This window comes from Corythoichthys intestinalis, chromosome 19 (assembly GCF_030265065.1).
Source record: "Corythoichthys intestinalis isolate RoL2023-P3 chromosome 19, ASM3026506v1, whole genome shotgun sequence".
NCBI classification, from domain to species: Eukaryota; Metazoa; Chordata; class Actinopteri; order Syngnathiformes; family Syngnathidae; genus Corythoichthys; species Corythoichthys intestinalis.
This window is the reverse complement of record NC_080413.1, coordinates 25,505,298-25,522,050: the sequence shown is the minus strand read 5'-3', so window position 1 is coordinate 25,522,050 and position 16,753 is coordinate 25,505,298. Positions and strand designations below refer to the sequence as shown.

At 37.5% G+C, this 16,753-nt stretch overlaps 3 protein-coding genes across 17 annotated transcripts in view; 2 read left to right on the top strand and 1 right to left on the bottom strand.

Annotated features, from left to right (window-relative positions):
- The window catches only part of max (myc associated factor X), a 28,784-nt gene extending 26,838 nt beyond the window's left edge, over nucleotides 1-1,946 (top strand). For all 13 annotated transcript variants that reach the window (XM_057822592.1, XM_057822597.1, XM_057822598.1 and 10 more), the window contains one exon: nucleotides 198-1,946. In XM_057822592.1, coding sequence (XP_057678575.1) covers nucleotides 198-385 — 188 coding nt within the window. In that variant the 3' untranslated portion in view covers nucleotides 386-1,946. The remainder of the gene's footprint in view (nucleotides 1-197) is intronic.
- A 44-nt stretch (nucleotides 1,947-1,990) lies between these two features.
- Nucleotides 1,991-16,586, bottom strand: fntb (farnesyltransferase, CAAX box, subunit beta). Its single transcript, XM_057822587.1, has 12 exons — nucleotides 16,385-16,586; nucleotides 16,152-16,216; nucleotides 13,115-13,187; nucleotides 12,863-12,954; nucleotides 9,013-9,159; nucleotides 8,851-8,934; nucleotides 6,847-6,933; nucleotides 6,660-6,789; nucleotides 6,396-6,528; nucleotides 6,227-6,338; nucleotides 6,034-6,148; nucleotides 1,991-2,229 (listed from the first exon to the last, which is right to left on the bottom strand). Exons 1-12 carry the CDS (start codon nucleotides 16,481-16,483, stop codon nucleotides 2,116-2,118), a joined length of 1,251 nt encoding a protein of 416 aa, XP_057678570.1. The 5' UTR covers nucleotides 16,484-16,586; the 3' UTR covers nucleotides 1,991-2,115.
- rab15 (RAB15, member RAS oncogene family) overlaps nucleotides 16,072-16,753 on the top strand; it is a 36,996-nt gene continuing 36,314 nt past the window's right edge. Inside the window, exon 1 of one of the 3 annotated variants that reach the window (XM_057822590.1) lies at nucleotides 16,072-16,155. The gene's annotated coding sequence lies outside the window, so the exon portion shown is untranslated. Of the gene's footprint in view, nucleotides 16,156-16,583; nucleotides 16,643-16,753 lie in introns of those variants that run through there. The other 2 variants (XM_057822589.1, XM_057822588.1) reach the window with 2 other exon arrangements.

Below are 16,753 nucleotides of genomic sequence, written 5' to 3'. Positions count from 1 at the left end.
ATTTTTGTGGACCGTTACACCCGTTTTCAATGTCTATTTGTGAAAAGCACATTTTCTTTGTAAATTGTGAAGTCAAAAGTCACACAATTTGGTGATTAAATTACATGAACTACAGCTTTAAACAAATAAACTTGCATGCAAACAAAATGAAAACAATGTTCAAAACGTGGTAATAGTTGGTTTTGCATGTCATGCAGTGCGTGCTCTGGAGAAGGTAAAGGGCTCAGCACAGCTCCAAAGCAACTACTCGTCATCCGACAGCAGCCTCTACACCAACCCGAAAGGCAGCGCCGTGTCGGCGTTCGACGGCGGCTCCGACTCCAGCTCCGAGTCTGAATCCGAGGAGCCTCCCAACCGCAAGAAGCTGCGCGTGGAGGCCAGCTAGGAAGCGCCGTGCGCTCCAAAAAGCAGGTGAAAGGCCGCACACGGCCTCACTGGAAAGGCGAGAGAGGAAGCCTTTAAACGCTCTCGAAGCTCTTTGACCTTTCCACCTGACGCCCACCACACACCCACTGTTCTTGTCCCCCACCTCGTTTTCCCCCCACTGGGTGGGCTCGCTCGCACTGGAGAGTCGTGACCCCCTCAAAACTTCTCACGACCGTCACCACAATCGTCTCCTAGAACAAGGAGCCAGCAGGGTGGAATCTCTTCAACTCCTCCTCTTAATATTTTCTTCCCGCAACAATCCAAACCCCCTCCAAAAAAGGCAGCTCGGCTACTTGAGAACTTTGTAATGTTTCCCTTGCCTGGGTTTGTGTACGGGAGCGGCAGGTGCAAAACAGACATACTCCCTGTACGTGAACAGTGGACCCCTGCTGTTGGCAGGTGATAACAATCCTCACCATAAATAACGGACACTCCTCAATGTGATTATAATTGCTTGAATTAATAGTTAAAAGCATAAATAGGAACACCAGGAGTTAAGTCATGATGCTGATGCTCCATCTTAGCTCCTTCGTAGGCTGCTCCCAATCTAGTTTACTGTTATCTATATTAGAGAAGCGGCAATATCATAATGTATACAGTATGTGGCCTCGAAAATACAGTAATTTTAAGACTTTTTATTTCCTTCCCCCAATATAAAAAATTGCAAAGGTTGTTTTTTTGTTAGGATAAAAAAATTGGTCGAATAATGCCGTATTGCCAGTATGCAGGGGTCCACTGTATTTTATTTTGGACTTGAACATGCACCTAGATAAATTGTTTTGGAAAAAAAATCTTTTTGAGCAAACACAAATTGTACATTTGTATTTTTTTTCACTTTAGAATGTGAAGACCCTTCAAGGAGAAATGTTTATTGACACCAACCTCAGGCCCACTGGATTGCAGATTTTTTTTTTCTGCTACGACACACTTGTTAATGAGATTGAGGAAAAGTTCCTGTTGAAATTGATGTTTGGAATGAATTTAAATATTCCTAAACTTGTATTGTATTTTGTCCTTTAGCCTGAAATAGTGAATGACTTTAGGTGGTTGAACACATTAGGCAGCTTGTTTGATAGACAAAAAAAAAAAAGCATTAGTAATGATTGGATGTTTTCAATCTCAAATGTATGTTATGCATTTTGTAGTCATCTCACAGGTCACAAAGTTTATCACTTAAATCGGAACGTTCCAAAGTAGTAGTTCCTGTTGTTTGCAGTACAAAGAAACCAATGAATCCCCCAGTTGATGTATTGTGCTTTACAAACTCACAAAATCCATGTTGCTGAACATTGCCCAAGGAAACAAAAAAATTGAAGCGCATTTGAGTGTCTAGGAAACGTGTGTCTGTACTTCATTTCCATTTTCTTTCCATTCAGGAGGATATGATTAGTGTACCGGGTCTTTGTCCGATTCCATTCCATGGAAATTACAAGTATGTTGTACATACTGCCAACAATTGTCTTGCAAGTTGAGGCCTACCTTTAATATGAGACTATAAAATAAACTATTTTATCCTTTAATGCGCTTTTACTTTGTTGTGTGAAAATATTCAGGAAAACTCTGGTTTTGATGCAATACAAAGATTTAATAACAGCCTTGCTGAAATTTAATTTCAGAGTGGTGACAAAAGGCTTGAGGCGAACTTGCTGATTCATTCCAGTGTTCCCGCAACCACTGGAGGACTCAAAACTAGGTTTGATGGTCGGCCGAGGAGTTTTTCGCTGGGACGGGCAGCTGGTGAAAGTGCTGCAAGGCCAGAGCCACCTTCTCTGGGCAGATGTTGTAAACGGGATGAGTGGGAGCCTAAAAAAAATAATCAAGGTCAATCAAGGTGCTTTTGGAAATTGCACAAATGCGCGAACAGGCAACTTGTTGTAACATGACCACAAAGAAATTTGCCACACAGTTGAATCAACACACTAGTTTGTATTATGGACAGTGTCTGTGTCGCCAGCTTATGGTAAAAGTGACATAACAGGAAACAGAAAATGTCAAAGCGACACCACAGCTGGTGCCATTCACATTTTTAAGTGAAACCACATGTACTCCCCCGACCCCATTTCAATTACTTCTTAACTCCAGCCAACGCCTCACATCTGTCACAGTGCCGTCGTCACCATTTGCATTAACACTAAGCATGTGCAGGCCCTTTAACTTGAATGAAATAATTTATTTTGAGCCAACAGACTGCCAAAGTTTAACCACAAATAACTACAAATTCTTGTTGTATACCACAGTGCAGTCCACTCAGGATTCATAATGTTTTCCACTACAAATGGCCTATGCAAATTGCTAAAAATTGTTGTGCTAACTAGGTAGTGTGATTTTTTTATTCAATTACAAACAACTACAGTTATGTAAAGGTAACATTCTCAAACAAAACAGTTTTACCTCGACATACAATCCATTTGACATCCGACATAAAATTTGGCTCATCATTTGTCTTGAGATATAACAACATGCTTGAAATACGATTGATGACCACGTCGCAATTTCATTGTTTTCCCGCAAAACGGACGCACGGCAGATTTTCTTTCGAAATAAATCAACATGGGTCCCAAGAGGATTAGTGCAGGCGGTGGAAAAAGGTGACGCTTACCCATAGACTTCACTATCAGTTGACGGGAAACGGTGTGCGGGGCCGTTCCGTAGGGATTCTATTTTTCAAGAACTTAAAATTCAAATATGTTGAAAACCAAAGCCGCTAGCGACCTAAAACCAAAACAAGCACCACCCTTAGGCATATATTAGTCTCCATGGGCAACTACATAATAAAATCCCAATTTTTTTTACCTAAGTATAACAAAACCATATGAACAAAACTTAAAATGGCTATAAAAAAAATCTCAAATTTTATGCTAGATACAAAAAAGAAAACCCCACACTAAATGCAGCAATAATCACCTATATTTCCAGGATTAATAGTAATATTAATATATTAGTTTTTGCCTGAAATAGCAATTTACGTTTATTATTTAGTGTTTAACAGCTAATAAATCACTCAATTTTCGCATCAGAAACTTCATACTTGAGGAAAGCATGCAGAATCATCTTAATTTTACTCAACAAAAGCTAAATTAGCATTTTTCTATATACGATCACAACTTAGGTTTAATTCCGATGTTACTATTGCCTCAGCACGTCATGCCGGCAATCTGACCCTTGCCGTTTTTAGATTGGAATATTAATCACGTAAAAGCTGAATTTTTTTTATGGACACAGAAATGTCAAAATTACATTTTTTTTTTTGCCAAAAAACGGGCGGTTGGCCGAAAATTACCTGATTTTTTAAAATGTAAATTTACACTATTGTGTATGGATAAAAAGTTCAACATGGCCGCCATCACAAGACAAAGAGCTTTTTAAGTTGAAAAGTCTTATAAATAAATGCGTAAATCCCGGAGTTTCTATAGATATGAACATAAAACTGTATAGACTTTTGGTTAAAAGCAAAAAAACGGGCAGTTATCATTCATTTTACGTAAATATTTCAACCTCAGTTACGCTAAATTTTTCCATTCATTTCATGTTTTTCACAACGTTTTAAATGGTGCTATTTTATATGATAATTACCATATTTTCTGCACTATAAGGCGCACCTTCACTGAATGACATATTTTAAAACTTTTTCCATATATAAGGCGCTCCACATTATAAGACTCCTAGAATAAACGCTACAGTAGAAGCTGGGTTTTTTTTATGCATCATTAGACGGTGCTGCGCTAAAGGGAATGTCAACAAAACAGCAACACAACAGCAAGGTAAAACATGTAGTGCAACATTTATATCACAAAGTGGATGGGAACTTTTTTTCTTTTCCACAGTCACCCTTTTTGTGTTAGATGGGTTATAATTTTTCCACTGTCTTGTAATGTATGCACTGTATTTGACCAGAGCATGTATAAAGGCCAAAAACGCCTATGACTATACCTGCTGCTTATGTTGAATTATCAAATAGAAAACTATTTATTCAAATTTGGGGGGGAATTTTTTGTCTTTTTGGTCCCAAAATGTTGATATTGGTCTGTGAAGAAAACAACAGTTTGGACATGAAGTTCAAGGTGTCCTGAAAAAAAAAAGAATCAAACCCGGCTATTGTGAACAATTCTTTCTTTGAAATATAAATGCAAAAAACTTGCGGCTCAATATTGATTCATATATATGACGCACTGCCGGCTTTTGAGAAAATTTAAGGCTTTTTAGGTACGCTTTATAGTGCGGAAAATACGGAATCCTCGACCAAATCACTCCTGAACTTTCGTCTTGTTTCCACCTAAATTTGGCATTAGAACACAGCTAGTGTTTGAATTTATCACAGTGAAAGCCACCACAATGCCCCTGCGGGAAGGTGTGGCGCAATGTTTGTAGAAGCTGTCTCGTCAACTGATGGTGAAGTCTATGGCTTAATTAAGAAGGAAATGATAGCAAAATATGAGCATGAGTGGGTGAACTGGCCGACCTCCGTTCGCTAGTCTCTAAAAGTTAAGGTTACAATAAAAAAAAAAAAAAAAAAAAACATTTCCGATTCATTATTATTTTAACATCGGCAAGGGAAGTCGCCAGCTACAATGTATATCAGGTTTTAATTATTTCAGAACTTGTGCAACACAACACGGCTACTGTCCACCATAGCCAACAACAGAAGAACATGGAAAGAGAACATAAAAAACATTCCACTCTTCCGCACGTCTCTCGTCAGTCACACGGTGCATTCAGGAAAAGCATGCAAAACACAACCGCCACATGAGAATCCGTTTCATTACATTATTATTATTCCGTTTTGTATTCATAAGTTATTACCGTATTGGCCCGAATATAAGACTGTGTTTTTTTGCGTTGAAATAAGACTGAAAAAGTGGGGGTCGTCTTATATTTGCGGTCAAGACATTATACCCATTCACGAAGCTAGATGGCGCCAAATATCATTGAAGCGATGTTCTGTCATGACAGATCTCAGCTACTCTCAAGTTTGACCAGTTCGCATTATTTTATTGCAATGCTTTTCCTTATTCAAATTTGTTTCAAGACTACAGTTAGTTAGACTTCACTTTGATGGTTAGTGCAGTTATTGCAATTTTGTTGTTTTATCACAATAGATAGGTTTATTTACATTTGAAAAACCAGAAGCCATTCATTTACGGATGTGATTGCACTTTAGTTTACATATTTAAATGTTCAGATATTAAGATTTGAATGAGGCAAAATAAAATGCTTTTTCTGTCAAATATATTATTGTTTCAGATGTACTGTAATTATTTTCTGTATAAAAATTAATTTGGTGTTCAAAAAGTCTTTTTTCAAACTTGAGTCTTGGAAAAAGAGGGGTTCGTCTTATAATCAGGCCAATACGGTAGTTTTGCTACATGTAATTGCTATTTGTAATTATACCAGCAGTATTAAGGGTATAGCATATATTTTTGGGCTGTGGAACGAATTAATCGAATAATAATTAATGTATTCTTAAGGGAAAATCCCACTCAACATATGACCATTTCGACTTACAAAGTGTGTCCTGGAACGAATTACATTCGTAGGTAGAGGTACCACTGTATATGTATTTTCAGGTTGTAGTCCTTTGGAGGAAAACAAAAACTGGGGCAGCCTCACCAATTTATTTTGCTCCTTCCCGAGGACACTCTCGTGATGGCTTTCCATGTTCCCAAAGTGCTGCGCTATAGAAAGGCCGCTGAGGCAGTAGCATGTGTGGTAAAAATCTCTAGATCTGGAAGAGGTAAAGAAGAGTATTCGAAATACTTGATTTTTTTTTTTTTTTTGCTTATGTCCTTTGTGTAATACTGACTTGCCAGGCTTGTCTAGCAGCCCCCCAGTTGGGTTCTGGCAGCAGAGGAGGATGTACTCCTGCAAGGCTTGCTGCTCAAACATCCACCTTTGTCGGCTCAGCTCTGACTCCCCTGCGCAAAAATCAGCTCAAGTCAATCCCGCAATGAGCATTCGACTGGTCTGGTTACCTTCTTTGAAAAAGGCCCTATGGAGGAGAGGTAGGAGTCCCGCCTGCCAATAGGAGTAGCAGCCATCCACGAGTTTGTTGCACCGGCCCTGGAAACCCCCTTCGAAACGCATCTGTCTGCTGACCACCCACCTCTGCGGACCGAAATGCAACAAAGGATTAGCGCGAGAGGGTAACAGAACTACATTTCCCCATATTTTTTCATAGTTTGACTAAGCCTGTGACTTTTTTTTTTTACCCCCGCGCTGACAGCCAAGTTTCTCACCAGTAAAGCTTTAAGATCCAACATGTGTTCTTTCCCCAGGATGACCAGCGCAGCAGTGCCACAGAATGTGTAGCCACCGTGGGCCTCCAGGCCTGGCACCCCGCTAAGGCCGCCCTCCCAATTCTGACAACTGTGCAAAACCACACATGAGAGCGGGCGTAAAATTAGCTCACGGCATGTGACTTACCTGAGGATCCAATTCGTGGTGTCCTCAAACAGTTTGGGTGTGATGATGTTGGTGAGCGATGCTACCGAGGCTGCACAATACGCACTCCTGTAGAGGTAAGTACACGCCGCACAATGTTGGCTTGATTTTTGCAAATTTGCCTTAACAGTCAGGCTAATATGCTAACGAATATTGACAAGTCATGTGAAGGTAGAATAGAATAGAATTGAATAAAACGCCTTTATTGTCATTACACAAAGATACACAAAACTTAAAAGGGCTGCCAAAAACAACACTGTTCAGTGGCGCCTCCACAAATTTTTCATAGGGGTGGCCAGATGGGGCCACTTAAAATCTTGGGGTGACCAAAACTAAAAGCCATAGTTTTAGGTTTTCATTATATTATTGCAGTAAAAAGGTCAGGGGAAAACTATCAGAAAGACTTAAGGACACGGCTACTGATATACTTTGGTGTATTGTGTAATATTTGATGTTACTAATGATTTAATGTGCATAGTCCATAACTGTCCAGTCAACATTTTGAGTTCCACAACAATTCTGTTTTATTGTGTTTTGTATATATTAGGCATAAGGTGTACATTTAACTAGGGCTGTGAAACGATTAAAATTTTTAATCGAGTTAATCGCAATTCAAACCATCTCTAAAATATGCCATATTTTTTCTGTAAATTATTGCTGGAATGGAAAGATAAGACAAGACGGATATATACATTCAACACACTGTACATAAGTAATGTATTTGTTTATTATAACAATAAATCCACAAGATGGCATTAACATTATTAACATTCTTTCTGTGAAAGTGATCCATTGATAGAAAGACTTGTAATTCTTAAAGGATAAATGTGAGTTTGTATATTGTGACTAAATATTGCCATCTAGTGTATTTGTTGAGCTTTCAGTAAATGATACTGTAGCGACTTAACTGTTCTGCCCAAATGCATGATGGGAAGTGGTGCAACCATGACTGTGTGTGGTGGCTGCAAATGCTATATCTTCTCTGCGTTGGGTACACTACAGGGTGTTTAGAAAAAGATCAACTCCTGTCATTCTTCCCCACGTCGCTTCCCACAACATTTATAGTTGCTGTGGGAGAGATGACAAAGCTTTTGCCAATTAAAAGCACGGTCCCAATGAATGCTTGTATCTACTCCACTCACTTGACACTGCCTTTTATCGCTGTATATAAGTTACACGGCGCCATTGTAGGCTGTTTGCGGCAATGCGTGAGTGAGTCGTACCGCGAATGCGTTAATTGCGATAAATATTTTCACATGATTAATTTAAAAAATTAATTACCGCCCGTTAACGCGATACATTTGACAGCCCTACATTTAACAAAACAAAATAAATGCATTCATTTGGGATGAAATGCATAACTGATGCTACAACAATCTAACGATATACTGGCAAGTGGGGTGGCCAGTGGAGTGGCCAACCAATTTATAGGGGTGGCCGTGGCCACCCCCTGGTGGCGCCACTGACACTGTTGCAGACTATACAGGGTCTCTAAGTTCTAAAGTTGGCCTGTTGAAACCTTCAGACGTTTTTAATATTGACTATAGTTTCAGACCCATTTCACATCAACACCAGCAAAAAAACATAAAAGACGAAGGAAAATGAGCGGGCAGCATAGCTAAGTTCCGCTTTGTAGTTAGTTTTGGCGTCCTCAAAAATCAAAACATTTAAAAGAGGGACTGACATTTATGCAAGTTCTAAATAAAACATCACATTTTAAGACCTTTTGAAAGCATATTTGAGACATTTTAAGGCCTTGAATTCAAATAATTGGATTTAAGACATTTTTTGATGTTTTTTAAGACATCGCGGGTACCCTGCTATAGTGACCTCGGTACTTTACTATGAGAAATTTAATTCATATACAATTTACATCTTCCCTTATTTGAAGTACTTTGCATGTCATTGTCAGTTATGAACCTTTTGCAAAAAATCTCAGTTCATGTTTATTGGGCCAAATCTTAGGGCAATTATCCAGCCTCTCACCTGACGTCCACCTCCCCTCCCACATGCATCACAAAGGAGCCATCGGGCTGCTTCACTGACCACAGGAAGTCTAATAACTTCTCCCTGGAATATATGAAAAATATCAAGCTAGGTAACAGTAATGACTTCCCTGCATTTATGAATGATTAAAGAACAGTCTACCTGTCGATTACGTTGTAAGCTTCCTCTGTGCCGATAATGCAGAGGGCGTTGACAGCGGCATAGGTGGGTGCTAGGTGGGCTTGCTGTGAGGGTCCGCCGCCAAACCCCCCCGTGGGGCTCTGACATCGAGCCAGGAACTGACACACACTGCATTGGAAGTAATCAGCAGTAAGTATTAAATGGGTTTTCCCCCACACTTGATAACACTAATCTTTGCCTCTTTGTTTATGGCCATTTCACACTTGTAGTCAAAATTGATTTTATTGGAAATGTATAATAAAATAAAATTAGGCCCTATGATGGAGAAACATTCCCCCAAATTCCAAACTCTGAATGTCCTTTTTATCCTTCGACATGGCACACAATTACACAACCTGCAAAGAGGCTGCCTGCCAATTTATCTGGAAGGAAAACTAAGCTTTAGCAGCCTCTCCCAGGCTCTGACCTGAACACAAGCAGAGAAAGCGGGAGTGAAAAAAAGTGGGTGCTTGGCAAATGGTTACTTTGACTGGCAGGAATCCAAAGATTTCTGAGTGACTAAACAGTACTTAAAAGTTTTTGAATATACTGACTAAATTGAAGGACACATGTATACATTTTTTTTAATACAAATAGTGGGGTCGACTCCCTGCTCAACCATCAAGTATGAAATCATTGATGTAATATAGGGCTGCTTAGTGTAATGCTATAATATGTGTGTGTGTATATATATATATATATATATATATATATATATATATATATGTATCACGAAATGGGCATCATTTGAAATTAAACTATTCTGGTTTCGATTCTGATTCCATGTTTCAATTCCGGTTCCGTCAATTCTCAATTACGATTCTTTTAGAGGCAGGGTAAAAAAATTTATAGTTTAAAATTTCTTTACATTAATGTCTTAAATTCTCGAAGATTTTTAAAATTATATGAATTTAAAATGATTATTTATTATTATTTTTATGATATTAATACAATTAATATTAAATTTATGAATTATATTAACTTCTGATAGGGCTACTTTTAACTTGTATATAAATATAAGTCTTTGAACTTCAATGTGATGAAGTTTCTTTCCAAAGAAGTGCACTTTCATTCATTCATTCATTTCAATTTACTGACAAAACTTAAGGACACGTTTACATTTTTTAATACAAATAGTGGGGTCGACTCCCTGCTCAACCATCAAGTATGAAATCATCAATGTATGGTAGGGCTGCTTAGTGTGATGCTATATATATACAGTATCACGAAATTGGCCTTTATGTAGGACAATAATGATATGTCAACAATAATTAGATTTTTTTTTTTTTCAACAAGTATGTCAGCTTTTTCCTGCTCACTTAATTTTTGAATTGACACACTGACCTGCGACAATATTAAATTATTACAAGCATTAAGTGGTGCTAAACATTTAAACCGAAGCAGCACAATAGCATACATATTTTTGTTCAAATTAGGGCTGCAGCTATCGATTATCTTAGTAATCGATTAATCTATTAGGTTGAATTATGGAGTAATTAAATCAGGAACATTTAATGCCTTGCAGAAATTTTAGGAGATGTAAAACAAAGGCTTGCTAAAATGGCACTTTTAAAAGAGCATTAAATTCGAATAAAAAATAAAATTCCCAAATATTTTTTCAAACTATGCAGAATTAACTTTTATTTCACAAGAGCAATAAATGCATTTCAAAATAAGTTAAAATACCTGAGGTATTTAAAAAAAAAAAAAAAAAAAAAAAAAAAAAAAAAAAACTGAAGCTCTTTGTCCATCAAAAGAACAATTGGGTAACTTGAATACCATAAATCTGCTAGCTTAAATGCTAGCTTTTTTTTTAACAATGCTCTTAACAAATCGTTCAAACACACATTCCCACAAAATGGGGGGACGGGAAACTGATAAGCATATGCTTCCTCCCGTCTGCCGTCCTCCCGTCTGCCTTTGTCTTCTTCTTCGGTTCTTTCTTCCTTCGGGCAAATCATATCACATCACATTTTGTAATTGTCAATGATTGTCAATGATACCGATGATGATGACAAATATTTCATTCATTCATTCAAAATAACTGCTAAATATATCGCTTAACTAAATCACGAATGCATTAACAATCCTATTAGCTCAAACAAAAACTTACAACCTTATGTTGGTCTCAACAGGGAGCAGCTGGATCTAGCCATAGCCACGTTTACATGCTGACTTTTATTCATACCGATTCAAATAATTCCGAATGGAAATTTCAGATCAGCTGTTTACATGTCACTTCATCTATTCCGATCCAGCGTTTACATGTGTCTGCCTTTATTCCGAAAGGACGTTTGACAACTGCCGTCTGACATGCGCAGAATAATCAAAACAAAGCGTCATGTTGCAAAACATGGAGATCGATCGTTAGATCAGCTGCTGTTTTAACTTTTCGAGTGGAAACAAAACTTCAGAATGACACGCCGTTCATTTAAAAAGTTGTGTGGGCTGGTGGAGGGATTCATGGATATTAACTTTCCGCCGGACTCCAATTAGGTGCGCTGTGCGTGTGTTTGGAAGCCATGTTGCAAGTGACGTTACTTACGTCACCAAGTGACGTCACCACGTCAGTACGAAGCATGTGCAGAAAGAACGCAACCAGACACCATTCCGCTTCCCTGTTTACATGATATAATTTTACTTCTAATCGGTTTGGGTAAAGGAATATTCCACCCCTGTGAAACGGAATGAAATTCCATTCGGTTTGGGCCTGTTCATTCCGAATTAGGTGTTTATATGGAACACATTTATTCGGTTTGAACATCTAAACCGATTGCAATTGGAATATTTGGCTCCATGTAAACGTGGCTCATGTTGGATGAGTTATCCCATATTCACTGTTACCACTAGAGGCAGTGTATCCATCCATATCGATAAAACTAAATGCAAATACTTTCAAAACAAACCATTACAACGCCACTCTAATTAAACAAATCCTCGAATCTGCAAAATTTGATTTGAAGCTTTTTTCTCATCAAATTACTCGAGTTAATCGATTAATCGTTGCAGCAAGTATAAAGATTTCTAGCTTAATACTCATAAGAGGTTTTAATTTTAAAGACTATATCAAGTTAGTGTAATATTAATACTGTAAAAAATTAGGTTGTCTGAGTAGGGCAGCATTTTAACCTATTTATGTCAGTACTTCATGAGTTTGACATATGGATTATGTCTTGCTCAATTTTAGCACTACCGGTATTTCCAATTTGTTTTGAATGCATCACTTACCTGCGATCAATAGTGGGATCCAATTCCAACAAGCGTATTTGTAATTATGTGTATTATTGCTTTTGCTAAATTCATTCCCAAATACAGAAACTGCAATGTATTCTCCCACCTCATACTTTATTTATTGTCACTGTTTTAATTCTGACCCATAAATAACTAATATATCGTTGGTGGGGTTGTGCTGGACTCTCCTCCTTTCGAAGGAAGCAGAGTGGGGTCATTTCCCACCTAATGCTGTAGTCAAGTGGTTGACTAGCCACCTGTTGAAATTGCAGTCCACCTTAATAAATGGAGATAGATGGGAATTATGCTATTAAGTTCACTATCATTTGGGCGATAAATATTTTGTCATATTGCACAGCAATAGGGCTGCTGTATGTGTGTGATTTAATGGTGTCCCTTCTCCCAGGATCACTACTGCATTAGTGTGTGTGTTACATTGACATGATGTACCTCACTAACCTGTTGCATGAATGTGATCTAAAGGTTACTGTAGTAATTATGACAACAAGTGACTCCCCCAATACAGTAGTGAGGCTATATTAAGCTGTTGGCTAAACAGCAACGTGGCCAGGAGAGTGTGTGTGCATGACATGTGACTTACTCTGAGGCCACAGCGGCAGGAACAGGCTCATCAAGTAACTCCAGACTGTGAAGAATCCAGAAGCAAAGCCAAGGTCTGCTTGCGTCTAGACACTAAACACACACAAGAATATGTAGAGATGTTTCACGATCAACTTAAAATGCAATGAAACAGGTGAACTTCTCGTTTTGAATAGGAAAGCATTTTTTAAATGATCCGTACAAGCGAATGAGTGTTGCTTTATGACCATACTCAATGAATTTGACATTGTACCTCGTAAGAGTCTGATAAATGCCGTAAGCCCTTCTTGAGATATTGGTAGTGTTGTTCCCGTAGCAAGGTTGGCCTGTGGAGCAAACACAAGACAAGGAGCAGTTTGAGATACAAAACTGAAGCGTGTGCATATGTGTGGCAATCAGATCATCATAAAACTGATACTGTTGGGATAGGCTTGCTGTTGTGGTATGTTAGATGGTTCTGACATGTCACTTTACATCTCTTTTATTTTTAAACACTGTGTGAAATGATCCCAATCTTTGGACATTATCTGTCTCTATGCAGAATCTACTCTTTGGTCACCTACATCAAGCCACCTTCATTGTAAGTGCAGTAGTGCTATGATAATATGCTCTATGTGGAAGAATTCTCACTGTTGGTTGAAGCTTTGATATAAAGATTTTGCTAAGACGTTTTTCTGTTATTGAGATAAAATTATTTCAGCTTGCATGCAAATCAAGCAAATGAAAATGCAGCAAACCACTAGTGCTGTTGTAAAAAACACAAAACAATGTAATACTGTATATTAAAAGAAATGTATTTAACATAGTTAATTTAATGATTTTAATTTTAATTTACATCTTTGTTTTTTAAAATAAGAAACGTACTTTTAATATATATATATTAGGGCTGTCAAAATTATCGCGTTAACGTGCGGTAATTAATTTTTTAAATTAAACACGTTAAAATATTTGACGCAATTAACGCACATGTCCCGCACTGTCCCATGTCAGACAGTATTCTGCCTTTTGGTAAGTTTTACAGCAAGGTTGTTTGTGCTGTCTAACAGCGAACTCTTGTGGTCGCTTTGCGACATGGTTTATTGCTTTCTTGCCAGTTCAATATGGCTGCATGACGTCTCGGGCTGACGCCTACGTTGTAATGTTGTGCTTATATGATCCTTGGACAAGATTTGTCCGTAAGTATGGTTGTTGTAAAGAATGTACATATTATGTTAGTAAGCGAAATGTTATATTTTTTGTATGAGACGCTTTTTGTTTATGTTTAGTGAACCTGTATAGCGTGCTAAGCTAACGTTGTTGCTAATGCAATGCTTGTGTACTTTTTTTTTTGTAGTTTCACTACGGTCTAAAGAGAACAATGGTTTGAGGCCATTTTATTAATAAATCAGATGAAAAAGGAAGAAGTCTGATTATTAAGGCGTCGTTCACTAGCTGTCTAGCTTTGGAAAAAGTAGACGCTTCGGAGTGAGGATAGCATAGACAGATTTAAATGACAGTAGAGTGAAATGCACACTACAGTCCTTATATACCGTATGTTGAATGTATATATCCATCCTGTGTCTTATCTTTCCATTCCAACAATTTATTTTTACAGAATATATATATAATTTACAGAAAAATATGGCATATTTTATAGATGGTTTGAATTGCGATTAACTGCGATTAATTACAATTAATTAATTTTTAAGCTGTAATTAACTCGATTAAAAATTTTAATCGTTTGACAGCCCTAATATATATATATATATTTAATTTAAGCCATTACAATGTTGTCTATTAATCTAATTCCATTTTCAATAATTTAATGTTTATTTACTTAATAGCCTTTTGTCTTATGGTGAATTGAATGACATTTTTATATGATGTCATTTTTATTGATTGAATGTAATTTTCGATTATTACCCATTTGACTATTATGAATTGTAATGTAATGTATTTGGTTACATTCTGATTTAATAACTTTAATGGCATTTTACGCAATGATGCTGCAGAGCAATTAATGGAATTTAACCTAATTATATTGCTAATGTATTTACGTAATGGCATTTTGAATTCAATGACTTATTCTTTTTAATTTAGGATCTAAAAATGCACCCATCGACAGGTTGGTGGACAGGCTTAATGATCCAAGTTATCCACAACTGGACAACCTTCTGAAATAAAACAAAAAACCGGTGTTCTCTTTGGTTTGCAATGACAGTTTAGATGCAGTTGTCATAGAAATAAGATGCGTCAGCCTGCTAAGAGACGACCGTTAATAGCAGGCGAACATGTGGGCCGATTGACACGCCATTAAAACCATCACTGACAGTAATAGTGTGGTTACTAATGTATCATAATCACAGTAAATGTAACCGGTAAATTAGGCATTACTACATGAGTCGAAATAGGCGTGATCATCAACACTATTAGTGCTAGTTCATATAATTATGCCAATTTGGGAAAAATGGACTGAAGGCAAACGTGTAAAACTTTTTTAAAGGCTTCTAAGATCTCTCATCTACTTAGAGTGGGTAATAAGCATGGACTAAATATTTTGGAACATTGCTCGCAGCAAACCTAACCTAAACCATTTATTTGTATTTATCAGATGGTGCCAATCAAATACAAGCAATATTATATACACAAGAGTTAATCTGAAATAATTAAATTGGTCTTTACTGTCTTTTATATCAAATACAGTTAATATTAGTCAATTACTAATTGGATGGCTTTATGTGAAAAAAAATATTCTCTGGGTGAAAGCGTCACATCCTGAGGGAGACTATTTGGTTGTCATAGCAACGCACACTGAGAAGCTTCTCAAGTCTGCTAATATGCTTTTTTTTTACTTCTTATATTCCTTGTCCTATACTTTATGCGACCTAAAATGTTTCTACAGGCACTGCAAATCAAGTCGTATCACATACTGAAAAATGTAGCAATTTTAGCTAACCTACCAAGACTGCTATGTTGTTTAAAGCAAAGACATTGAACATTTCTCTGTGTTAAACATGACGGGTTTTAATATATTATTTTATAGTTATACAGCATTACAGGGATTTTAAAATTTGCAACAAGTTTTTTTTAGTTTATTGCTGAACGCTCGTCTCAAATTGCACTGACTTAATTTCACCAGCGAGTGGCAGCAGTGCGGTACAATGACATAACGAAGAAGTGACGCTTTCCAAGGCTCACTGTCATTTGCCAATTATAACGGGGGCTCTTGTCACTGCGCGGAGTTTGCAGTTACCGTTTTAAATTAAACAACTTTAGCGGGTGCACTGCGATGAAACGCTGCAGACACTTACTGTGGTATGGTGTGGACTTGCTTGTAAACGTTGATGACTTCTTCAATGCTGCGTTCAACCTTTTTCTGTTTCAAACATGGAAAAGTGACAGTCGTTTGTTTTCAACAAACCCGCTTTCAAGAATCCGATTGTAATGGGATTTAAAATCGCAGATTCATTCAAAGGTTTCAAAAGTAATTGGTATCATTACTTGTTCTCGGGACGTGATTTAGCAAATGTTTACCACCGCTTACCTGCTCACGGGAAGTCACAGTTTCCAACCCGTCTTCCGCGAACATTTCAGCGGAGTGACATTCCCTAAAACACCGTAGCGGAGTCTGTACACAGTCCATCTTAATAAATAAAAACTCGCTATGGAATCGTTATGAGTGGTTTCCACAGTTTCCCTCTAGTCCGTTCACTTCCTGTTTAAGTTGCAGCGACCGGAAGTGACGTTACTATGTAAGTACGGAGTGACGAAAGGGCTAAAAATGATTACCTTCGTTTCTTCGGTGAGTTAAAAAAAAAACGTTTTTTATCATGAAAACAGCTATATATTAAATTTATTGTATGTATGTACTTGCTTTCTGTACTGTATGTTTTCGAAAAACAGCGAAGAAAAC